The following is a 25,796-nucleotide window of genomic DNA, read 5'->3' on the forward strand; positions in this document are numbered from 1 at the left end:
GGTGTTGTCACCCAGGTTTTTCCTCTGTTATCTGCTAGAAGTATTATAGTTTTGTATTTTACATTTAGGTCTATGATATATTTTGATTTATTTTTGTGAAAAACCTAAGATCGGTGTCTAGATTATTTTGAACATGGATGTCCAGTTCTCCCAGCACCATTTGTTGAAGACTGTTCTTTCTCCATTGAATTGCCTTTGCTCCTTTGTTAAAGATCAGTTGATTATATTTGTAAGAGACTATTTTGGGGCTCTTTACTCCGTACCATTGATCTCTTTGTTCTCTTGACAATACCCTACAGTCTTGATTACTGTGGCTTTATAGCAAAGTGAGTAGTATCAGTCCTCTGCCTTTGTTCTTTTTCTTCAAGTGTTGTGTTGACTGTCCTGGGTCTTTTGCCTTTTCATATAAATGTTAGAATAGAATCAGTTTGTCAATAGCCACAAAATTACCTGCTGGTATTTTCTAGCCTATTGATATGATGGATTACATTAATTGATTTTCAAATGTTGAACCAGCCTTGCATACCTGGGATAAATCCCACTTGGTTGTGGTACATAATTCTTTTTATTATATTATTGGATTCACTAATATTTTCTGAGGATTTTTTGGCATCTATGTTTATTAGTGATATTGATCTATAATTTTCTTTCTTAAGTTTTTGTGTGGTTTTGGTAATAGCATAATGCTGGCCTTATAGAACATTAGGAAATGTTCCCTCTGCTTCTATTTACTAGAAGTAATTGTAGAGAATTTCTTCCTTAAATGTTTGGTAGAATTCACCAATAAAATCATTTGGGCCTCGTGCTTTCTGTTTTGGAAGGTTGTTAATTATTGATTCAATTCCTTTCATAGATATAGGCCTATTCAGATTACCTGTTTCTCCTTTTTTGAGTTTTGGTAGACTGTACCTTTCAAGGAATTGATACATTTCATCTAAGTTATCAAATCAGCAAGGATGGAGCTATTCATAATCTTATTTTCCTTTTAATGTCCATAAGGTCAGTAGTGATGACCCATTTCAATTTTGATATTAATAATTTGCGTCTTTTTTTTCTTGGTTGGTATGGCTAAATTTTTATCAATTTCTTTTATCTTTTCAAAGAACCAGCTTTTGGGCTTGTGATTTTTCTAATTTTCTATTTTCAATTTCATTGATTTCTGGTCTAGTTATTTTTTTCATTTGCTTACTTTGCATTTAATTTGCTCTTCTTTTTCTAGTTCCCTAGCTTAGATTAACTTTATATCTCTATTTTTGTGTAACGTAATCATTTAGTGCTATAAATTTCTCTCTAAGCATGTCACAAATTTTGATAAGTTGTTACTTTCATTTAGTTCAATATATTTTTAAATTTCTCTTGACACTTCTTTAATCTACTGTTTTGATCTTCTGTTATCTAGAAGTGTATTGTTTAATCTCCATATAATTTGGGATTTTCTAGCTATATTTTTGTTGACTTCTAATTTAATTCCATTGTAGTTTGAGAGCATATTTTGTATGATTTCTGTTTTTTTTAATTTGTGAAGGTGTGTTTTATGGCCTAGAATGTTGTCTGTCCTGGTGAATGTTTCATGTGAGTTTGAGAAGAATGTGTAAAGTTTGAAATGGGTTTCAGAAGGTCCAAATCAAGGTGTCTGCAGGGCTGCGCTTCCTCTGGAAGTGCTAGGGCAGACTCATTTCCTTGCCTGTTCCATTTTCTAGATGCAACTGCATTCCTTGGCTGGTAGCTCCTTCCTCTGTCTTTAAAGCTCATCATTCCACCTCTATTTCTGTGGTCACATTTCCTCTTTTTTTTTTCTGACCTCCTGCATCACTTTTTAAAGGACTCTTGTGATTACATTTCCCCCACCTGGATAATCGAGGATGATCTCCTCATCTCAAAATCCTTAACATAATCATATCTGCAAAGTCCCTTGTACCATACCATGTAGGGTAACATTTATGGGTTCCAGGGATTAGGATACAGAAATCTTGGGTGTGGGGATAGAGGGCATTATTCAGCCTGCAACAACCGTAGAGTCAGAATTTGAACTGAGTAAGCCTGCTCATGGAACCACTGCTCTGCTCTTTCTAGCTTCCCTACCACCTTCTACATCTAAATGTCTCCTTTATGCTTTGTTTTAATTGTGTTTACCTTTCCCACTAGGATGTGACACTCCTGAAACAGGATATATAGTTCAGATCAAGGAAATTGGAATGATATGGAATGCTGAGGCATCAGCAATAGAGAAAATAATTGTTATTTGACTCCCCAGCCTTTGAAGGCTTTGTGCGTGTCTGACTTTTGCAGTTAGCCAGTTACCTGCTGATATTAATATAAAGTAAATTATAAGTTATATATCAAGATATGCATATATGTTTACAGTTAAGCAGCCTCCTGTGGCTAGTGACGACTACGTTAGATAGTGCAGCTCTGTAATCTCTACCAGTCCACCAAACTGCTCTTGCAGAACTGCAGTGCTTATGCTAAAGATGGTTAGTCTGAAATGAAAATTCTTCTAACTCATGTTGCCTTAATTTTGGGTTTCTCTTTTTGTGGGATCAGAGTTGTAAGGACTAAAATGATATGCATGTTAGAGGCGTTTTATATCATCATAAGCATTTTAGATAGAACAAACTTGCCGTTGAGTTTGTTTTGCCAAATACTCTTCTTCCAGTCACCAGACAGCGTAATTCGTAGTAAAAAGCTTGGTAGTTTATTTTATCATATTTCTTTATTCCTAGAAGTGAGGATTGAACTATTAACACAGGCTACTATAATAAAGGACTGTGTGAAACCACATTTGGATAGTGTTTTTATTATACTGGCAAATTTAACTACGTTTCAATGCTGTTTATGTGAACCCCACCCAAACTTTAACCTGTTTCCCATTTTGATGAGGTCCAATCAGGGGAAAAAGCAACAACAAAAAAATCTTCCTGTGTGGCCTGTAGATATCAAATCTGAAGATTATTAATGTATTTCCAACTAGGGACCATAAGCAAACAAACTCTCCTGCAGATAACTACACCCTTCCTGTTTGGGAGAGTTTACTGTGGAACAGATTTCGGAAATAGGTTTCTGACAGTTGTGAATTTTATTTATAAAATGTTGGAGGGTGAGGTTCTTCCTTTAACAAAAAACTAATTATTTCCTGTCTAGTGCCCAACCAGTACATTTTAAGCAGTCTTTTTAGAAAATTTACTCTGTAGCAGAGAATTACATTGCTTTGAGTAATTCTGGTTTACTTGTCAACTAATGTACAAAATTTGTCTATTTCAGTGAATAATTCAAAAAGTACTTAAAATTAAAAAATAAAACACAAGTAGAGAATCATATGATTTCACTATATGTGGTATATAAAACTGAAAACAACAAAAGTACAAGAGAAACAAATGAAGAGACAAAAACTCATAGACACAGACAATAGTTTAGTGTGTACCAGGGGGTAAGGGGTGAGGAGGGTGGTAGATGAGGGTAAAGGGGATCAAATACATGGTGATGGAAAGAGAATTGACTCAGGGTGGTGAACACACAATGTGATATATAAATGATGTATTACAGAATTGTACACCTGAAATCTATGTAACTTTAACAATTGTCACCCCAGTAAACTCTAATTTAAAAAAAATAAAAATGAAAAAGCAATTTTTAAATGCTTGTATTATCTTGTCTCCAGATTGATAGTTTACAATTTAAATAAATCTATGAACACATTTTAATATGGTTTTACTTTTGATATGAAAATCTGTAGCACATTTATGTACTCTATGCTAAGGGAAAAGTTACAGTTTAGGTACCACAGCAGATTTACGTTAAAGAATTTGCAGGTTAATTCACAGTGTAACATTATACTCATCTAGTACATCTGTTATAAAGAAGCCTATAAAATTTAGGCCACCCACAAAGTGGTCTGCTGAGGCCTGTGGTTGGTGTTAGAATGCTGTTATTATGTGGGCTAACTGGTTTGGTAAGGAATTTACCTCCACTAAGACTGTGAAACATCATGGTTCTGACTTTCCCCCATGGGGTCTGCATTGGCTTGACTTAGTTAGGTACTATGTTTTTGTTGGGCCAGTTCATGTGCTCTGCTGCCTTGACATTGATATATAATATCATGTGAATGGTATACTGTTTTCTATGTTGGTTTATTAAAGTAGTATTATCAATTCTGAGTCGTGTAAACCTTAGGATAATCTGGAATAAACGGTTGGTTTAAATACCTGAATTAAACCTAATAGCTATTATAAATTTCCTCATTATTTAGAAAAACGTGTGTGTGTACACGCGCATGTGTGTACATGCGTGTATGCTGAGATGGAGAAGGCAGCTGCTGGCTTTATTTTAATTTTTGTGTCATCTGAAAAATTTATCCTTTTAATTTCCTTGGGGCTTGTGAATGGTTTTCAAGAGCAAGGACATGAATTTAGTATAATTTAGCAAACTAGTACTGCGAGTCAAAATTAAATATTTTTTAAATAGATGTTTTTAAGTAATCAAAAAAATAGTACAAAAAATACAGCAGCAACCACCACAACATCTAGTAGTGATTTGAGGAATAAACACTATCATAAGTCAAGCAACATCTCAGATCACTTCTAAAGTTTTCAAAATGAACAAAATCTTTTTTTTAAGAAAACAAACATGTTAATTGTTTTTGTTAACTTTAGAAAAGTTAAAATTAACAGTTTTTTTTTAATCAGATAATTTGTACTTAATATTCATGGAAACAACTAATTTTTCTCTAAATACATGCATTACAAAGTACGAAAAATAGCATAAATATGTAAAATGTATTTTGTATTTTGTGACTACAAATTAAGGAAATGACATTTCCTTAACAGTGTGGAAGAAACTTAGCAATTTTTGGACAGGAACCACCTAATTATTGCCACTGATAAAAATTTTATATACCTATTAAAGTAAAAAGTAAACATTGAGGTAGAAAATATACATGTGTATATATGTGTATATTTATACACATGTGTACACACGTACATGCACAACCATGTATGTATAAAAGCATTGTTTTGATCTTAACTCTGCCTTGGTGACTTTAATTATGGTCAAATATTTATACCTTGAAAAGTTTTTTTCAAATAGATACTTTTGGCATTCCTATAGTTTGTTGTATACTAAACAGAGTTTTGAATTTGTCGTCTGGTCGTGATTCAAACAAATCATCTGACGTTAGGGGCTCAGAGCCTTTTTTCTTCCAAACAAGTAAATGAGTGAAGCCATGAATGGGCCTTACCTAGCTAGTCTTTGTTCCCAGTTCTTCTCATGTCTAGTCTGATGTCCTGACAAAAGCCATGCTTGCCTTCTACATTCAGTGATGTGGTATGTAAGTGTTTCTCTACTCATTCAAGTTGTCAGCAAATATCAAAGATGAATGTTTAAATGACCTTTGGCAACAGTGACTACTCAGGGCTGACAAAGGCTCAGCTGTGTGATTATGTCTCCCTTTTAGACTTCAGCATCATAATTCTGCCCACTGAATCAGCTCAATCTTTAGCTAATTATTTTCACTTTGAGGTAACCACATGTATTTCACCTTTCTAGGTTTACCGACAAGACTGTGAAACTTTCGGGATGGTTGTGAAAATGCTGATTGAAAAAGATCCTTCATTAGAAAAGTCTATACAGTTTGCATTAAGACAGAATTTACATGAAATAGGGGAACGGTGTGTTGAAGAACTCAAGCATTTCATTGCAGAATATGACACTTCTAATCAAGATTTTGGAGAGCCTTTTTAGGAGATCACTTGCTCAAGCAAAAAAATGTTTCTAGGTTTTTTCCCCCTTGGATTGTGTAAATCCTTAATATATGGAGTTTTTGTGATGAAGAAAAGTACTTTATGATAATTGATCACCTTTCCAATATCAAATAAACATCTAAAATAGTCTAAGATATTTTAATTAGAATTTTCTTTACATATAGAGCTTCCTAATCCATACTTTTCCTCGCCCCTAAAATGATGGGTAAATTGATTTTTCAAGTCCTAGAGAACAGCTTCTGTCATTATGTTCTGTAGTATTCCATAATATGTGACCATTTGTGTGGTCACACTAGTGTAATTTTAGAGCTCATTCCAGTTAAACACTTACAGTCTTTTTGCATTTCATAGTCAGTGATACCATGTCAAAATGTTAGAATACTAGGTTGTGATTTTATTGACTTGTTTCTCATCTTAGGCTTTGTAACTTTTAATATGTTTAAATATAAGATCCAAATAACCTGCATACTTTGGTATCCTTTGGGAATATTTGCTTTGAGTATAATTCTCATTGTGTTAACATAGAGCACTTAAATCTCTAAAAGACACCTTGCAATAAATTCCTGTTTTCCAAGTAAGTGAACTTAATGTCTTCTGTTAAAATAATCCTGAAATTCCTGACTGATTGATCTGTGAATCTTAAATAATATCATAAAAGACAAGGAGCAATTTGAGATGAAAGACGAGAACTGTTTTAAAGTTGAAATTTCTTTTAAAATTTCTTTCTTTTTTTTTTTTTTCTTCCATGTTGTTGCAAATGGCAGTATTTCATCTTTTCTTATGGCTGAGTAGTATTCCGTTGTGTATATATGTACCACATTTTCTTTATCCAATCATCTATCGCATGACATAAAATTTCTAATCAATAGAGAAAAATTTGGAATATGAGTAGTGGAGTTTCATTTTTTTCTATAGGCCTATTATATTCCCCATCTCAAGAAAGAAGGTGATGGATAATATATCCATGACTAAGCCATTTACAGATCATGCCTTTGTTAATCTCTGTTTGTATTCTAAGAAATTCAAGTTCTATTGCCCTTTTCAGGAGTTCTTAACCCTTCAAAAGTGTTCTTGAAAGAAATAAAGTAGAGTAGGCAGTAAGCCTAACACAACTACTCTTAATCAAGTCATCTATGTAAGTAGTCCTTCATGAGCAAACCATCCAAATAATGGGTTAGTTAATCTAAGTGGGATGATTAGGATATTCCACTCATTTCCTGATCACTTCCACCTGCCCAGTGGCATTTAGCCAAAATATGTAATTTTGTGGCATTAGTTAGGAAATCTTAAAAGTCATGTTTGTTATTACTACTCAATGTCATTATCCTCCCATCCTCTTTCCATTTCCACTCTCTTCTCACTTGAATTCTAGCATTATTTTTAGTGGCCTCTACTGATACTATCTAAACAGCTAGCCCAGAGTAGATAAAATTTTTATTAAAAGTGGAAATAGCAGTATAAATAATTTTAGCAGATCCTATAATGGGTGCCTCCAAATATGTATTATGCCATTCCACAAATTTAAAAATGAATTGAAGGCAAGATTATTTGTTTAAGCTTCCTATATGAGACTACCTTGAATTTTTACTTTTGCCATTTAGATGTTATACATAAACCAAAACTAAACCCCACATATCATCTCTGACATTCTTCCATAATGTGAACAATGATTTTGTTTGTTACAACCACTTTAGAAAGACCAAGAAAGTACTGATCTTGTTTCTCCCCTACCCCTGTTTTTCTTCTCCTTAAATGTTCTAATTCCAGTTTTCAGTTTCTTTAGTCAAGTAGTCACAAGTTTAAAAATAAAACTTGAGAAACTACCATGGAGCCAAAGGAATTGTTCACTTTGTTGAAATTCATTAAACTATTGAAGTTTAATGCATAGATGCATCTAAATGTAGGTTCAACAAATAATTTTTTTCTTTTCTCCTTCCCCCAAATTACATTCAGCACTTAAAGCTGTTTATAGCTTGCCATCAGCATTATTCTGGTAGGCTTGTCAGTGTTAAATCTATCCATCTGTCTGTTTTTTTATTTTAAGTCTAATTTTAGGATAGATTAGTTCAGGTATGTACCAGGGTGTATATTTTGCAAAATGTTCTTGATTTAAAAAATGTGTTTGTAAATTACCCGTTGTTTTTGAGTATGCCCAATTGATGTAATAAAATTTTCATTGTCTTATGAAGCCTTGATGATCAACAGGGGAAAAGCAGATATTGTGAAGTTTTTTGTGAAGTTTAAAAGTGCAAAATAAAGCAACCAGGTTTAAATAATTAGATTGTCTTTTTTTCTCTTGAACAGGCTTAAAGTGTTTTGCTAAAATGTAGATTTTTATTCCTTCCTACTGCATGATTACTCCTTAGTATTCAGTTCACCTACTTAGCAGCAGGATGAAGTTTGGGAATTGAGAAACTATTACCTTTAGTGATTTAGTGAGTCTTGATATCTGAGAAAGCAGTTAAATGATATAAAATGAGGACGCAGTAGTACTCAATAATTGTGTAATTATGAGTCTGAGTTTCAGAGAATTGTAGGATTAAAATCCGTATCTTTACAGTAACCTCTGGAGGACTCAAGAAACACATTGTCTTTGTGACCTCCGTTCCTAGCACAGTTTGGAATGTTGTAGGTACTTATATTTGTTAAGGCTTCACAAAGGAAGTGAAATTTGACCCCTGAGTCTTAGAGGAATAGGACTTATTCAGGCAGAGAAAGGGAAGTGTTACAAGTAGGAGGGAAAGGTATAGTCCTCTGTGATGGAAGCTGATTGGGGAAGATGATAGGGGACGAATGTAGAAACAGGTAGGTTAAAAGCAGAATGTGAAGGATTTTGAATGCTTGTAGCTTTATCCTTTCTCTCCTACTTAACAATGAGGTTTGGAAATACTACCTTTGTATTTATTCTTGCCAAAAATGTTAATTTCTCACAGCACCTAGGCCACTTCCCAGCCCTAGCCAGTTAGATCATAAGACCCAGAATTTTTTGAAGGAAGGGGAGGCCTGATCCCCTTAAGAAAGGACCCTGCTACACTGCCAAAATATTATATAGTGGTTTCAGCTTTATTTCAGTTTCCTGCAAGAGATCCTAAACTCCGAGGAAGACTCTGTCAGTTCTTTGGCAACAACTTTGGACTGTGATCCCTGTATTCAGTGTTGCAGGCAGCCAGCCATCCAGGTGGCTTTACTGCTGAGGCTGGCACCTGGAGCTCACCTCTCTGCTTGCCACACCAAGGTTTGTGGGTTATGCACAGTAACTTATCATCTCCTTCCTGCCAGTTCTCTCGAGAGCACTGAAGTTATCCAATTCAGTGATAATAGGAAAAAGGGGACTAGTAACTAAGGTAGTTAGCAAAATATATTCTCTCCTTCTTCCCTGGTAATGGAGTCAAAATTGAGTCACATAACTGCCCCATTAGCACTGTATTTGCTCTATTTCCCTTGCAGTTAGGTGTGACCAAGTGAGACTAAGTTCCCTCCTATGGAATTTGAGTGGTACTCCTTCTGGGCTGGAACTATTAAGACAGTGGCTTTGCCTCCTTCATGCTCTTTTATCCCTTCCCAAAAGTAGTAACAATAGCAACCCAGCCTTGATTTATTGCAGAGGCACAAGATGGAAGGACCCCAGATCCCTGCACGACTGTGTGGAGTACTGAACTATTATGTGAAAGAGGAATCAATGTCTTTATTGTTTGAGCCACATTATTGGTTTCTTGTTGGCTCACCTTTTGCTCAAATTAATAAATTATATTTGAGAGTTAACTTCACTGAAGTTGGCCCTTGAAGCCTGCACCAGACCCACATTTCCACTGTAATAATTGATCTTGGAGTAATGGGGACTGATCATATAAAAGGTTTTGCCAGTCCACTGAGTTTGAGTTGTATTTAAAAATGACACTTGAGAAATATCATTTAAGCCTCATGTACGTTTGTGTAGCAATAGAGACAGCTTGATTCTATGGCACGAGCCCTACTCCTGGTTTAATGGTATTCTAATGATAGCAAATATCACTAAAATTATATGAAGTTTGGAACTTTTTTCTTGTGTGTGTGTGTGAATAGGTAGAGGTTTATTGAAACATAATCATTTGAGAACATATAAGGTAGAAAATGACCTTATCTATGTGCTATCATGTTTTTCCTGTTTAGAATACTTAGATGAGAAGGAGGAGGAGGGGACAGAGTTGCCCTGGCCATAAGGCATTCAGGACTGCATCTTAAAGCTCCTTTTAGCCTAAGGCCCTGTTCCTGGGGTCACTGCTGGCACCCTTACTCATGAGCTTTCTGGCTGCGACCCTGCCATTGTCCTTGAGAGCACTGAGGATTCTCTGAGAGGGTGAGGCTCGGCAAGCTTCCTGGAGACAGGTAGAGGACTAAATGACTATCCCTGCATCCTCCAAGTGAGAAGAGTCCATCCTTCATGACCAAACTCCTGAGAAAGACACCCTGGCCAAATGTCTGCAGTACCTGCAAGTGGACTCCGCTCCAGCCAATTGGGCTCCTCCTTGGCACCAGATCCCAGTTGGTCTTCTCTGCTCACACCCTGTGCTTGCCTAGTAGGGAAGGCTTCTGAAGCCAGAACAGGGTCAGCCCACAATGGATGGGGATTGTGCTGGGTGGGGAAGGTCGGAGGCTGGGGGAGGAGCAAGAGGAGATACAATCCATCAGAGCTGTAGCTTATGAGGCTGAGGTATCTGTTTTATGCTGAAGCTTTTGATTTCCCTTTCTTAGGGCTGAATATTAGCTATGCCATGGGCTTATACCAGCCTGGTCTCCTACCACCACAGCCCTAATATATCTCAATGGGTGGTGGTCTGCTGAACACTGCAGGGCTTACTCAGTTGAGAGGTGAGTCTTGAGTGAGAATCACCTTTTCTTTACAACATACCACGTTTCCCCCAAAATAAGACCTAGCCGGACCGTCAGCTCAAATGCGTCTTTTGGAGCAAAAATTAATATAAGACCCGGTCTTATATTACAGTAAAATAAGACCGGGTCTTATATTAATTTTTGCTCCAAAAGACGCATTAGAGCTGACGGTCCGGCTAGGTCTTATTTTGGGGGAAACACGGTAGGAGCACTGTGATCCACCCAAGGTGCAAGAGGACAGAGAGCTTTCAGCATTTTCTCATCCCCTGGGGCAGCTCGATGGTCAAAGCCTCCATGGCTGCCTCGGTCCTGAGGTGGGAGTGTTGAGTGAAGGGAATACTTCCTTAAACTGGTAAGCTGGGGATAGGAGTGTGGGACTAGGCCAGCTTTGGCAGGAATTTCAGTTTTAAAAACTATTCTGCTACTTCTGTAGAGTAGACTAGTGTACCATACTGGATATAGCTTAAAATGTATTTCAGGTTTAGTATACTCAACACTTTATAGGATTCTGAGAAACGTCAATGTATTCCCGTTATTTCACTATCTGAACAAGGTTAGAATCACATTCTAGTGTTTTTTGATTCACGAACATTTTTACATGTAATAAGCCGATAATAATTTTATTCTCATTTTGCATTCAAGGGCAAGAGAAGTTGTAACTGCCTAAGGTCATATAGCTGGAAGTGGCAGAACCAGAGATATACTCAAATCTTTCAACTCTAAACTCAGTGTTCTTGGAAGAAGTGGAAAAACTTGGTGGTTTCTTTACCCGAGTTGCCACCCCTTCTGTATTGGTTCCTATGACTTGTGCTTTGGAGCTATTTTAGGAAACACCTTTGCGGTTCATAAGGGGTAGTTGTTAAGGGGCAAGTAGTATGTATGGTTACAGCCTCCACTGCCACAGTACAGCTCAGGACTCAGCTGTTTGGGTGCTGCACCTGAACCCCTGATGGAGTTTAAATTGCTCTTTAAAGTGGAATGAACCTGGTAATTGAACTCTCCTAGGAACTAAGGTTAGTTAAACACCGTTAACACCTTTGAGCTTTGCTTACAACATGTTTGGAGATTCCCAACTGAGATTGTTGCCAATAGCAGCCCTCTAAGACATAGGAAAAAATCTTACTTTTTTTTTCCTGGTAACTGGGCAGAAATAACATGAGGGAGAAAAATATCTTAATCTTTCACATACTCTGGTCTCATCTACTCAGTGAAGCTAAAGAAAATTTGAAGCATATGTGTTGATGGGGAGATAATCTCCAAACTTCTTTTTCATAATTTAGTTTAACCTTTGGCCCACTCAGAATCCCAAGCATCAACATAGAAAAGCACCTATTCTTGTGGGAGTTTACAACTCCCACGAGCTTTGGAGGGATCATCCTTGTCCAGACAAATGTGTTGGTAAGTGAGTCAAAAAAGGAAAACAACACTATGCTGAGTGGGAACATTTTTCTGACCTGAAAAATTCAGTTCAGTCTCCAAGGAATACTGAAGCTGGAAGGAAGCCTTTGAGATGGCCTGGCACTCTCATTTTACAGAAGTGGAAACTGGGTCAGAGCACTTAACCTGCCCAAGTTAATGAGAGAGGTGAGTCTCCTAACCCAGATCTTTTGACTCCTGGAGTCCAGTATGCTTTGCCCCACTCCAAGATCAACTGTGGTGGATTTATATTAGCCCAGGAATCGTCTTTTCCAGTGTCAGTTGCTTGGTTCGTTTATCTAAAAGTGCTAAAACAAGTAGTAGGACTTAAGAGGACTTGTTTCATATTCTTAATGGTACCATTTATGTTGTCTGGAATCAAATGCTTCCAGAGAATGCACTGCAAGTTATTTCTAAAGTTGGCGTAACAGCACCTGTGCACATATAGTGAGAGAGATGTGAAATTTCTTTTGCAAAAAGTTGAGGCTAAAATTGATCCCTAAAATGGGAATTCTTGACCAGCTAGCCAGTTCAAAAGGAATACATTGGCGCTACTCCTGTGACCAAGTCTACTTTTCCTCTATACTTTCCTTCCCAAACCATTTTGTGAAAAGTACCCTTAAACTTTATTCCCCCAGAAAAGTTTATGATTCTATGACCTTGGCAAAAAGCGCAGAGGTGCAAAATTCAGTTTGCTCCTGCTTATTTCTCTGGTTTAGGCCCGCTTTACCTGGAAGCCTTCCTAACGTCTGAGTTTGCAGAAAACCCATGTGGATTGTATAAGAGTATGCCTTCTACTTTTAAATAGTTCCAAAGAATGGCTAGAGAATCTGTCTAGGCAATTAGCAAATTTCTCATTTGACTAATTAAAATGGATTTTTATAATTGTGTTACTAACATTGAATTGATAATGAGGCAAGTAAGTCATAGTGTAATTTTTTTTTTTAATCCCAATGTTTCTTTGTGGATCCTATAAAGGTCCACATGTATTTCTATGAACAGAAATTAGCCATGCCTCCCCTAGATAGCTCTAAGGAATAGGTTGAATCAGCCTCAAGCTTCTGCATTTATAACCCATGCATTGGAGACTTGCTGATGGCAGGCTCATTTTGTTTATGGTGTTTCAGAAATGTTTGAATTCGTTGCTAGCAGTTAGAAACTTGGAAAATTCACCAAAGTTCAAATTCCATTTCTCTTGCAAAATCTGAAGGTATAGCAACACTGGTCCTCCCTTTCCATGGCAGTAGTCAAGTGTCCATTAGAAAAGAGAAGCTCAATAAACCAAACTATGCCCACACTATGTTAATGCCTATGCTGAAATCCTCTGGGCACTCCTGACATATGTCCACACCAATACTTCCTGGTCCTATCACCCAAGGACCAAGTTGGGCAGGGACGCAGGCCACAAATGGAAATCTAGCAGTTGTGGGTGCCCATTACAATGTTACTGCCCTTTTAAGAAGGCCCATGATTTGTAGCTAAAGTGAGAGGGTTAGACAGCAAATGATACCTCCTTTCACTTCCAGTACCTTTTAGCTCAGGAACTAAAAAGGAGTGTCAAGAATACAAATGCATACACAAAATGAATCATGTTCTTTTAATGAGAACTAAAAGGAGTGCTCCAAAGAATCAGGTTCGTCGACGTTTTATAGTCTGAGCCTTTGCGTGCATCACGAGAAGCTATGGACAGTTCTGAAAGACTGGGCGTGCCTCAGCACTGGATTGTCCTGATGCAACCTGTGTTGTGGACAGGAAGCCACAGTCAGGACAGACAGACTATGGAGAGACAGAATGATTTCCTGTAGGCAAAGGGGTCAGACAAAGGTGCATTTTATCTTCCAATTTTTTAATCTGTATGCAGAACATAGACGACAAACTGGGCTAGACTTAGAGGAATGAGAAGTGAAAAATTGGTGGAAGAAATATCAGTAACTTAAGATATGCAAGATGACACCATCTTACTGGCAGAAAGCAATAATTTGAAATGACTTCTGATGAAAGGGAAAGAAGCAAGTGCCAAAGTGGGACTGCTTTTGAACATTAAGATAAAAATCATGACTATAGAAGAAATATACAACTTAGGAGACAATGAAAACATTGAAATTGTTAAAGATTTTGCTTGCCTTGGTTTGGTCATTAATTCACATGGAGACTGCAGCCAAGAAATCGAGAAGGCTGAGACTCTGAACGGCAATGGAAGAATTAGGAAAGATCACTGAAAACAAAGATGTGTCATTGGAGACCAAGCCTATCCTATCATCTACACTCTCGTATTCCCAATTACTACTGGTATGGATGGATGCGAAAGTTGGACAGTGAAGGCAGCTGACAGGAAAATTGGTTCATCTGAAATATGCTGTTGGAGGAGGAGAACTCTACGATACCCTGGACCGCGGAAAAGATGAACAGGTAGGTCCTACCTACAGCAAATTGAGCCTGAAACATCACTGGAAGCAAAAATGACAAAACTAAAGCTGTTCTACCTCAGGCACATCATGAGAAAGGAGGGTTGTTTAGCAAAGACAATAATGCTGGGAAAAACAGAAGGCAGCAGAAAAAGAGGAAGACCACATATGAGATGATTGACTTTATAAAAGAGCCATAGGCATGAGTCTCCAGGAGCTGAGCAGATGGAGAACAGGACAGTGTGGACACCACCCATTCACAGGGTTGCCCGGAGTCGTAGCCAACTCAAGGGCACGGAACATACATGAAAGGAGTTCCCTGCTGACATTTTATCAGCGTCCCTCTGTGGGTCTTAAGCAAAATGTTCTCCAATTTGGTCTGAAGTGAGGAAAATGCAACTGTAGGGTTCTGCTTCACCCACAGAGATGAGAGGCGGTGTTCTAATATTTGATACTTATCTGGGACCAAAATTCAGAGTTTAGTGACTGACCAGATATTATACACTCTTGCTAACTAAATCTATGAACACCTTTTAGCAACTGTATGCTTAATTTTCTTGCCAGTTCTTTATGGAACTGGAAGGCAGTCATTTGCTCTCTTCCTCTAGTCTTTTTTATTGCCACGAACCAAAATTTAAAAGCTTTAGTGTTTGCATTATTATAGTGAATAAATATTTTTGCATTTCCGTAAACCATTGGCAATCTATATAACCCTGAATCTATATAACCCTGAATCAGGTGATAAGTAAAAGCAACTAATCTTTTGAGAATGACTTGAAAACTGACGACAGTTGACTTGTTTATACCCGCATTTCCCCAAGCTAAGTATTACCTGTATACTATGTTATCCATCCTTTATAAGCAATATGTCACAATAGTCTTTTCTAAAAGGATTCCACTCTGCAGCATTAGGTTGTAGAAAGGTTTTCAAAATCAAGAAATTTGTTACTGTATGTGAGATTGTGATGGAAATAGCACTCTCATACATTGAAAATTGTTGCTATCCATCAAAATTTTAAATGCATAATCTTTGTTTCTATGAGGAAATTCAAGTCCATCACTAAGGGACTGGTTAAATAAATTATGGTACATCCAAAAGTGGAGTATCATCCAGTCACTGGAAGAATGAGGCAGACCTATTTGGACTAATCTGAATGTTCACATATAAAGTAAAAAAAAACAAAAAACAATTCAGCATGTATAGTTTGCTACCATTTTTTAAAGAGGTGCCTTTATATAAATATGCTTTAACATCTGAAGGCTACTCTAGAAATGGATAATAGTGGTTACTTTTGGGAGGGGAACTGAGGGGCTGAGGATGAGGAATGGAAAGGAGACAGTTTGTTGTCTTGTTTGAATTTGTTTTTACCACGTGCATGCATTTCCTTTTCATGGCTGATATATTTGTTAAATGAAAGAGACCAGGGAAAGGATGAGATAGTTATTAAGCAAAGAGCTCTCTCCCCAGTGGTGCATTTCTGAAGAGGCTGTGACTAGGCCAGATGTAAGGCCTTCCCCTATCCAGGGATGGCGTACGGAATGCTATGGACTACACATTTTCCTTGTTGGATTCATGTCCCTCCTCCCCAAGGCCTAACAGCTTTTCCCCATTTCAGAAGACACAGACAACTTTGCCTGAAGTCCTGTTTCCTACCTAACTAGTAGTGGTAGTGGATACCCAGGAGTCCAACGGTAGTCTGTTAATGGCAGAAGTGCCGCAAAATAAATCATGCCTGAACAGAGGAGCAAAGGGGACGTTATCTGGATATGTCTGCAAAAATTTGTATTCAGAAAGATAGGTAGTTTTTATTTTTTATTAAATACCTTCCTAAAGGTCCCAAATACCACTAGGACCTTAGGACTGAAATGTATGTGCAAGAATGGCACATACCAAAATATCAGCTCATTAGTTCAAATTCAAGATAATTTTCCCTTGAAATAGAACCTCATATTAACTTGAAGTAGTCAGTGGTACAGCATCCTCTAATTTAAAGATTTTAAAAGACAAACATAATCAGAAGGCCAAGTTTTCAAAATTGCTGCTTAAAGACCAACAAATTAGCTAGAAGGGAGGGATAAAAAGGAATAACCTCTGTTCAAATAATAAATCTACAAAGTCCCCTGCCACAAAAAAGCAGATCCTTGTAGTTTTGGTCTCTTCCCATGAGATAATAACCAGCTTGCTAAAAATGGGAAAGGCACCCCCACACACACCATCCCCAAGAGGGGAAAAACATCCACCCAAACAGCTTCTATTTGTTTTTACCATATATTCCAGGGGTATATATGGGGGGTTTTTTTTTGTTTGTTTTTACATTTATACAGTTTACATTGCTTGACCCATAAATAACACTTGTAAGATTAATAGGGCCATAGTTTTAAAGGGTATTTACATAGCCCCACCATGCATACAGAGCCTTTTTAATATTGAAAAATCAAAAAAATTGAACTTTCCATCACTAGGCAATATAAATTTGACCATCTACACTTATAAACCCTGACTAAAATACAAGCAATCATTTCATCCATAAATGCTGTTTCTGGTTCCCTAACAAATCTAGCACTGCAGTGTAACAAACATCTTGCAATTCAGGGATATAAAAATATCAGCTTTAAAATCTGAACTGTACAGTATGTACATTAGTATTTGCACCGTTAAATTAGGAAAACACAAGTCTATGAAATACTACATTATAAATAGCAATGGTTTTTTTTTTTTTTTTTTCAATCTGTAGCTGGAGCTAATACAATGTTCACCTGGCTAAAGAGGATTGAAAGGGGACAAGGTGGCCTCGGAGGATGGGATGCACAGTGTTGGCTGGGTCAGTGTGACTACGTGCATGCCGCACAACAAGACAGACCCATCAGGACCTGCGCCAACCTGGTGTAGACGAATGACAAACACTATTGCTTTACAAAGGTGGCTGAAGTTCTCCATTGTCTAAAATCAATACCTCTGTCCAATCACCTCTCAACAGTTTCTTGAGGATTCTCTTGAGGACTGGAGACCAAAGCAGCTATGTGAAACCATAATGGCACCTCAGAGGCACAAAGATGTCACGGCCACCTGGCACCATCCAAGGAGGGTAAACTGGAGAAATCACACCTTCCAAATGTTCATCTGACACTGTAAACAGCAGTCAGGGGCTCATTTACATGGGCAAAGCACTTTTAAACTATTTTAGCAACTTTCCTATGGAAGAAAAAGATACGATTCAAGATGGTTCATGGCTAAGTTTAAGTATGACCTCCACACAGCTACTAGGTTAAGAAATAATACAGTTTTTGCCCTTGTGTCCCTTTTTCTTCTTGGATTTAGTTGTCCTCGGACCAAACTGAGGAGTGGGAAGGGCCGAAGTTGGACTAGAAAGGTCGTCTGTATAGTAGGCGTATCGCTGGGGCCGGGGTTGAGGAATCGGTTGTCCAAGAAAGTACCCTTCCTCTTCCGAGTCGGAGGAGGAGGAGGAGGAGGAACACCAGGAGTCGTCCTCCTCGCCGTAGAGCCCCAGGCCCAGGAACCGGTGCACTTGCGGGCTCTGCAGCGCGTAGTCGGACGAGGCGTGCGCGTGCCGGCCGTAGAGCTCAGCGTTCTGGATGTAGGCTTGGATCTCCCGCGCGCTCTTATTCTGTATAAACTTCTCATAGGTATCGGGGGTGTACAGCCGCAGTCGGTCCTTGGGGGAGGATTTTCTTTCTGTGACAAGATTCAGGGCGTTGTCAGAGCGGGACTTCCTACTTCTCCTGCGGCGATGGTGGTGAGACCTGGATCCCCTCTCTTCAAAATGGTACACCCGTCTCCGAGTCCTCTCACTCATTGGGGGCTGCCGGATTTCGATGTTGTCATAGTTTCCATTGTCGATGACGTCATCTGAAAATTTGACCTGCTGTGGCCTGGATTGCGACTTGGACCTTCTGAGCACTGGCAGATGCACTGGTTTCTCCTCCGGCATGATTTTCTCTGCACACAACTCTGAACTTAGGCTTTTTAAGGACTCTGCACTCCTGTGCAGCATGGAAGAGTTCAAAGTCCCCATATTGCTCATTTTCTCACAATCTTCCGCCTCCATTTCCTCGAAGTTTTGCAGAGAATATAATGATGGCCTCGGCTTACTTTCTCCATCCACCGAAGCCCCTACAAGGAAAGCCAAGACAAGATGTGATTCTCAATAATCCTAATAGTCTGACAATTACTATAAACAAGCTACTGAAAGGGAGGAAGCATTTCAAAGAAAATTCTCCCAAATTTCAGTATTTGATTAACGCCCACAAGGTAAACTCAGCATGCACATATAATTGCGAGAACGTAGGAACTTTGTTACTGATACAAGATACAAGGGGCACAGCCTCTCAGGAGTCCAGGTGTTTTGGAGCCAAACAGTTATAGCACGTGTCACAAGCAGCAATAATTTAAAAGCTCTTCATAAACGTCCCATCAATAGTTTATTCAATAGTTTATATCAATAGTTTATGATTACGTGAGACATGTCTGTCTCTCAATCTATTAGAGCCAGACTGCGTTACTTGAACATCTCTCAAATCCGTCCCTTCCACGTGGCCACCATTATGGTCCTCTTACACATGGCCTACTCTTCCTCACTTTATACCTTGATAGTGGTCAGCAAACTACAGCTCAAAGGCCACATCTGGCCCACAGCCTATTTCTGGATAAAGTTTCATTGGAACCCAGCCACACCTATTTGCTTACATGTTATCTATGGTTGCTTTCTACAGTGGCAGAGTTGAGTAGTTGCAACAGAGACAGTATGGCCCAAAAAGTACTGTCTAGCCCTTTACGGAAGAGGTTTCCAACCCCTGGCCTAGATCGTCATCCAGTCTTCTTCCCCTTCAGCCCATAAGATTTTGAAACTTTTCTCAACTGATCTTGTTCTCCTTTTTAGATAAGGCCCAGGCAAGTTAAGATAACGAATATAGCCCAGCAGACTGGAAGTGACAGTAGGGACTGGAGTGGACTGTTGTCAAGTGGGGACTACGTAACTTCCTACTTTCTAAAGGGAGCCTGTTTTTCAGCCCATATTGTCAAGGAACATCCAGCCTTAACACTTTGTGTACTAAATGATGTCTATTTCTGACATTAAATGTTAAAATGCCTAACACAGGATCTAGAAAACAGGAAGTGCTCAATAATTTAGTCTCATCCACCATTCCTCAACTCCCCTTTAAAAGTCCAACAGAAACAAGAAGGTCGCTGTCTTACCCTCCTTGCCACTGCAGCACCTGCCACAGGGTCCTTCCTGGCAGTGGCCAGCTGCTAAAGCCTTTCCTGTCTGTATTACAGTAACATAACCTTTAGGAAAGTACTCAATGTCATTAGTTTGACTGTAACACTAGCTATGCAACAGCAATTTCGGCATCCAAAGACTTATTGCAAATATGAGAGCTAGTTGGGCTCACTTCTAGGCTTGAACTTGCTTTTAAAAACCTCCGTAAAGTGAGGCATTTAGCTTCTGGTAATTCAAGTTTCCTCATTTAGAAAGTACAATACAGCTCGGGGTCATTTTAAGAATACAAAATTATATAGCTCGGGGTTATTTGAAGGATAAAATATTGATAACTGATATGAATGTGCTTTGAGAACATTAAAATGAAATTATAACCTGGATAAAAAACATTCAGCTATTTTGTTACCTATCTGTTACTACAGGGCAATTCAGGGAAATACAAAAAATGTTGAGCCGACTGTGTGCGGATTGATTTTAATAACTTGAAATTCAGACAGCACAATCCGAAGAATATAGTATCTTTCAGACACAGATACAGACTCCATTATCCAAACAAATCAATTTTCTCCTCTTTAAAACAAAATACCTATTCAAAAAGATTATACTAAAATATACACACACGTATGCACATGTGTTTGTTTTGCTCTAGTGTTTGACACTTAACGGAAACTCCTTCCTTACCTTGGTCTACAGTTTTAATTAACATAGCTGCTGCTGGTGCTGAACTATAATTTTCAGAACAGATTTTCTAGTGGCTCTTCTTCCAACTATCTCATAATCCCTAGATGACGTACCTGTGATGTTAGACAAAGCCAAGGAATCCATAGAATCCCGAACACTCTGTTCTGGTTTCAAGTCTGACAAACACTCCAGGGAATCTTCATACCACTGAGTTTGATCATGATTGTATCCCGAAGCCCCATGGTCCAGCTCCAACTCCTGGAGCCGTCTACTGCTTGCAGGGCCTGGGTGGCTGCCATAAGCAGAATCTCCAAGGCCATCTTGTGACTGGGCCCAATACATATCAGATTGGTATTTTTTACTTGCAAGGCTCTGGTTATTTTGCTTTAACTCAGCCTTATTTTTTACCATGTTATCAGATATCCAATGCTCACTGGCTCGAATATCTATCTCATTGGGCTGCTGCTGAAAGAGGCTTTTATCACCAAACTTGAGGAGAAGCTGTGTCATATAATCTTCATGCTCGGCCCATTCTTCAGGGTCTTCTGGGGTTTCGTGCTCTACTCTGCCTTTCCAAAAGTCTTCATTGACAAAACTTGCTCCCCGCCTGGAGAGACTCAGGTCATCCAATTTCCGAGAAAGGGTGTCATCGGCATTGCCTGAAAGGCCAGGAAACTTGTAGTTTAGAGCAGGGGACAAGAGGAGAGACTGTCTGCACTGATCCGCTGACCGACTGCTTTTGCCCATCCGGACACTTCTTCTGGAGTCTCTTGATCGAGCGGACTGAAATGCAGAGTCGGAAGAATCAGAAGCATGGACATCTTCACCAAGACTGCATGTTTTTGAGCAATAAATCTGGCCTTGTTTGGGAAGAAAGGGACACCCCAGCAAAGAGGCTTTACACTGGGCACAAGAAAAGCAGGCTTCTGTAGCATGCCAGTGCTGCCCGTCGTAGGTCATCTGTGCATGGTCGACACCTGTTTTGAAAAAGGACAGAATAACAGGTTATGGTTCAATCTTTAAACAAAGGAATAAGGAACAGAACTGTGCCATGAGGAATTCTCAGAGGTGATGGGAATGTTCCGTTTCTCATCAGGGTTGTGGGTCACCCCACATCTGCACATTTGCCTACTTGCTTGTAACCCCGTAAATCAATGCTTGCAGAGCTTTCAAAGTCCTTTGTGGACATGTGCAATGTGGTGAAAAATTTGAGTCGACGAACACACACGTTCCCTAGTAAGGTCAAACCGGGTGATGCTCTCTGGCTTTGGTTTCAGCTCTTGTATTTAAACAAGGGGCATATTCGTGGTCTATTCAGTTTTCTTCAGATGTTTGTGCTTGTTGATTTTGCTAATTAAATGGCCCCCCAGCATAGTGCTGGAGTGCTCTCCAGTGTTCCTACGCACAGGAAGGCTGTGGTGTGTCTTAGGGAGAACATACGTGTATTAGAGAAGCTTCGTCCTAGCATGAGTGACAGGGCTGTTGGCTGAGTTCAGTGTTAATGAATCAACAACATATGTGGCCAGGGGCTCACAGGAACCTATCCATGAATTTCCCCTAGGAGCAATGGTTCAGTGTTTGATCATTCAGCCAATTTCATAGACTACAACTCGCTCAAATAACAAGAATTGACTATGCATTTGTCAAAACTCAGCAAAGTGAAACATTTAAGATCTGTACATTTCACTGTATATAAATTATAGCTCAATTAAAATAAAGTCATAGATAATCATAAACAGACTTATGGGAATGTGACAGAGCAGACAGATAGGGCTATGGACTTACCAATATGCTCCCCACAGGTTTCACAGTACTCGGCGTACAGAGACTCAAAACAGCCACAGCAGAACGGGCGGCCATCCTTCATGATATACCTCTGTCCTCCCAGGACCGTTTCACACTCAAGGCAGCAGAAGTGCTTCATGTGCCAATGGCGACCCTCAGCTTCTGTGCACTCATCAGCAAAAATTATCTTTAAAAAGAATATGAAACCATAGAATGACAGAGAATCCTTGTTAGCTTAGATAGCTAACCTTGTTTCTGATAGTCTCAACCTTAAATCTAACTGGCTTTAGCTATATAAAACAAGAGCAGACATTGAAAATGTAAAAAACAAACTAAATGCTTATTTGAACTTTATAAATGTCCAACCACTGTGCCATACACCTGAAACTAATATATAATGTTGAATGTCAACTGTAATTGAAAAACTCACATTTTTAAAAAACAACAGATTTCTACATCGGAGATGATTAATCTGGTCATTATCTTTGCTCCCCAATCACACTTTGTTGGCATAATCTGGCAAAGACTATATTAACATAGAAATAATTTAGTGGCCCATGTTTTAATAGGAAAAAAACTCACAAAAAGGTCTGTGGAGTGGAGACAGTTAGCTATCCAGATGCTGGATTGTGTGAACAGCACTTGGTAAATACTGCTCCGTTTGATCTGGTGGCCATCTCCAGATTTAAAACATTTTTTATGTTTTTGGTTTCAAAAAAAGTTCAAATAGCATACCACTGAAAAAAGTCTTTAAAAAAAAAAAGTATAAAAGCAAAAACTGAAAGTTTACTGCCACTGACTGAAAACTGGAGAAAAAAAGAATGAACGCAACGAGGTACCCTGGATTGGGTCTTGGAATAGAAAAGAGACACTAGAAAAACTGTGGAAATCTACATATGGAGTTTAGTTAATGGTATTATATCAATGCTAACTTATTAGTTTTGAAGCATATACCATGATTATGTAAGATATTAACAATAGGGAATCTAGGAGAAGTGTATACAGGAACTGTTATATCTCCAACTCTTCTGTAAGTCTAAAATTACTTGTATACAACCTTGGTTTGTTCCCCTTTTAACAAAAATACGATCATCTGCTACACACACTTCTTGCAACTTGTTTTTTTTCTCACAATCCATCAAGGACATCATACTTATCAACGCACAAAGACACTTGCTGTCTTCTCTTTATTAGCTATGTATTATTCCACTGTATGAATGTACAGGGTTACCTTAAAAATATATGAACAGAGCAAAAGCAGGAGATATTTATATTTTGTTTAGATGTGAACAGTGGAATATTGGCTTACTACAAGCTTATTTTTCCCAGTGTGAAGGGATGAACTTTTTTTACCTCGTCACATGCTGAACACCGTGGTTTGAGCAGTTCAGCATGGTGCCTGCCACAGTGAATTTTTCCATCCTGATAAAAATAGATGAGGTCGACCAGCAGCTCATTACACGTGAAGCAGACAAAACAGGACGGGTGCCAGCATACTCCAGGGCCCGCGCGCGAGGCAAATACTGCAATTTCACCTCCGTTTATCTTCAGTCCACACTAAAAAGAAAAGGATTTGAATTTAAAACGATCCTTCTTTAATGACTGGATTCTCAGCCTTTCCCACTTGACACTAAATCCCAAATTTGTCAGGAAAAGCTTTTATTTTTGTCCCCTCCTGTTAGTGATTAAGTAGCTCTTTAATGCTGGATTATGTGTGATTCTCAACTGAAATGAACATGCCTCAGATAGACTTCCACACTAGACTGTTTCTAAGAATGGTTTCATCTGACTCCCATTAAGAGTGGTTTTCCTGAGCCAGCTTCCTGCTGGATACATTTCCTACTCTGAGAACGGCCAGTCAGGACCTGAATGTCTTCATTATGTCTCTGCATATTTTAAACACTAGGTGCACCTTAGCACCTCCCTCCATGCCAGGAGCCTAGAACAGGCAGGATTTCACCCGATGTTTACACAAGGCCAGAATGACTCCCCGTCGTACACAGCAGTGTAGCCAATTATAAACATTAATCCTCGTTTAATAAAAAGCTAGGTTGCCTTTCTTTTTCTTCATTTTTGGAGGCTTTTAGGGCCCACATGCAAGCTAGCCCTCTCAGCTAGCCCCCAGCCCACTCCATCCACATCACTACCACGAGCTACTTGTTCTAGAAAGGTCTACCTGCTCACACACAGCGTGCATTACTGCTCTGGACAAAAGTTTAATCGTTCCTCTTCCAAGTGCTTCTTTCTTCCGCTGAGCACTGAACACTTGCAATTCTTTTTTCTCTTCTTCACTCAAAGACTGGCAATACCGCACCTTCACAGAAAGGAAAACAGAAGCACCACACTGGAGCACACAGTCTCCTTCACCGATTCTTTATTTCCAGAGTTAGAGTTTCAGGAAATAAAACAGCAACTTTAGATGGCCTGTTCCCACAAATCCCCAATTTGAAAATGACACCATACCTTTAAAATGACATCAAACCTTACAGCCTCTGTAGCAAAAGGGAAATGTAACTTAAAGGAAGTCTTTTTAAAAAAAAAAAAAAATGAAATGTTTAAACTCTTATCAACAGACACTAAAAAAAAAAAAAAAAAGATGTAGGACATTAACCTTTCTACAAAAGGTTTAAACTTGTTAATTGCCACTTTCACTCTACATTCTACAGGCACTCAACTCAACTGCAAGCCTGAGCGACCATAAAGCATTGAATCTAGATGAAGGGGCAGGGCAATCTCAGGAATCTAGGCTCCTGGTAATTGGTGGGTGGCTGCAAACACTATAAAAACCAACGTGTGTTAAGTTTATTGCACTGACACCCCTTTCTCTCTCAAAGAATGGAGAGCTATATTCTGCAGCCAAATTTTAACTGAAGAAAGGCAAAAGACAGCCAGAGCCGGTGAGGAGCTGGGGTTTTATGAGAGGCATCTGAATGCTTAGTGTTTATTTTTGTAGCCTTCCTGTTATTTTACCTCATTGTCATGTGGTGGCAACTGGTACAAAAGCTGTTTAATTCGATGTTTCTCTCCAGGGCTGTTAACATAAGGAACCTTTTCCTCTGGTAAGCAAGCAAAATAGAGCTGGATCTGAAGAAGAGATGGAGAGAAGGACATCAGCGTACAGAAAGTGAGTGCCATAGCTTATTCCATCTTAAACAGTTCCCTTTCCCTTCAGGTACAGGTTTAGGCCTCTTGTAGCTAATGAGAAGACCAGCTGAGCCAACTCAGCAGAACTGCAAACCTTCAGAGAGCTAGCATCCAGCTGCTAAATTGCTCTTCAAGAATCTAATTTGTAGTGACAATTAGGGGCATCATAAATTACACACCATAAAATATGCACAGCCAATGCCACTATTCCTCATCCAATCTCCCCTGGGGTCAGCCAAAGAAGAGTCCTGGGTGAATGCTGCAATGACCACACAGGCTGTGTAGTGTCCAAAATCCTGCCACCATACAAACACATTGAATCTGCTCTCTGAATTTTACACGTTACAAAGACAAAAGCTGTTTTGTTAAACTTTGTAAACTCTCCCTTATCAGGTTCTCTCCCAGCATCAGCTTTCTTTACTTCCATGGGTGTTATTTTCTAAATACCTGGAGTCAATTTCCCAAAAGAAACTGGAGGGGAGCCATATTGAGCTATACCT

At 38.9% G+C, this 25,796-nt stretch overlaps 2 protein-coding genes across 23 annotated transcripts in view; one reads left to right on the forward strand and one right to left on the reverse strand.

Annotated features, from left to right (window-relative positions):
- PPHLN1 (periphilin 1) overlaps positions 1-8,034 on the forward strand; it is a 119,606-nt gene extending 111,572 nt beyond the window's left edge. For all 19 annotated transcript variants that reach the window (XM_081059760.1, XM_081059754.1, XM_081059755.1 and 16 more), the window contains one exon: positions 5,542-8,034. In XM_081059760.1, coding sequence (XP_080915886.1) covers positions 5,542-5,736 — 195 coding nt within the window. In that variant the 3' untranslated portion in view covers positions 5,737-8,034. The remainder of the gene's footprint in view (positions 1-5,541) is intronic.
- Positions 8,035-16,235: 8,201 nt separating this feature from the next.
- PRICKLE1 (prickle planar cell polarity protein 1) overlaps positions 16,236-25,796 on the reverse strand; it is a 102,458-nt gene continuing 92,897 nt past the window's right edge. For all 4 annotated transcript variants that reach the window (XM_081060702.1, XM_081060699.1, XM_081060701.1 and 1 more), the window contains exons 3-8: positions 25,123-25,236; positions 24,329-24,466; positions 23,506-23,709; positions 22,153-22,339; positions 20,481-21,344; positions 16,236-18,578 (exon numbers count right to left, since the gene is read on the reverse strand). In XM_081060702.1, the coding sequence (XP_080916828.1) occupies positions 17,713-18,578; positions 20,481-21,344; positions 22,153-22,339; positions 23,506-23,709; positions 24,329-24,466; positions 25,123-25,236 (2,373 nt within the window). In that variant the 3' untranslated portion in view covers positions 16,236-17,712. The remainder of the gene's footprint in view (positions 18,579-20,480; positions 21,345-22,152; positions 22,340-23,505; positions 23,710-24,328; positions 24,467-25,122; positions 25,237-25,796) is intronic.

Source organism: Rhinolophus hipposideros (assembly GCF_964194185.1).
Source record: "Rhinolophus hipposideros genome assembly, chromosome: 9".
NCBI classification, from domain to species: Eukaryota; Metazoa; Chordata; class Mammalia; order Chiroptera; family Rhinolophidae; genus Rhinolophus; species Rhinolophus hipposideros.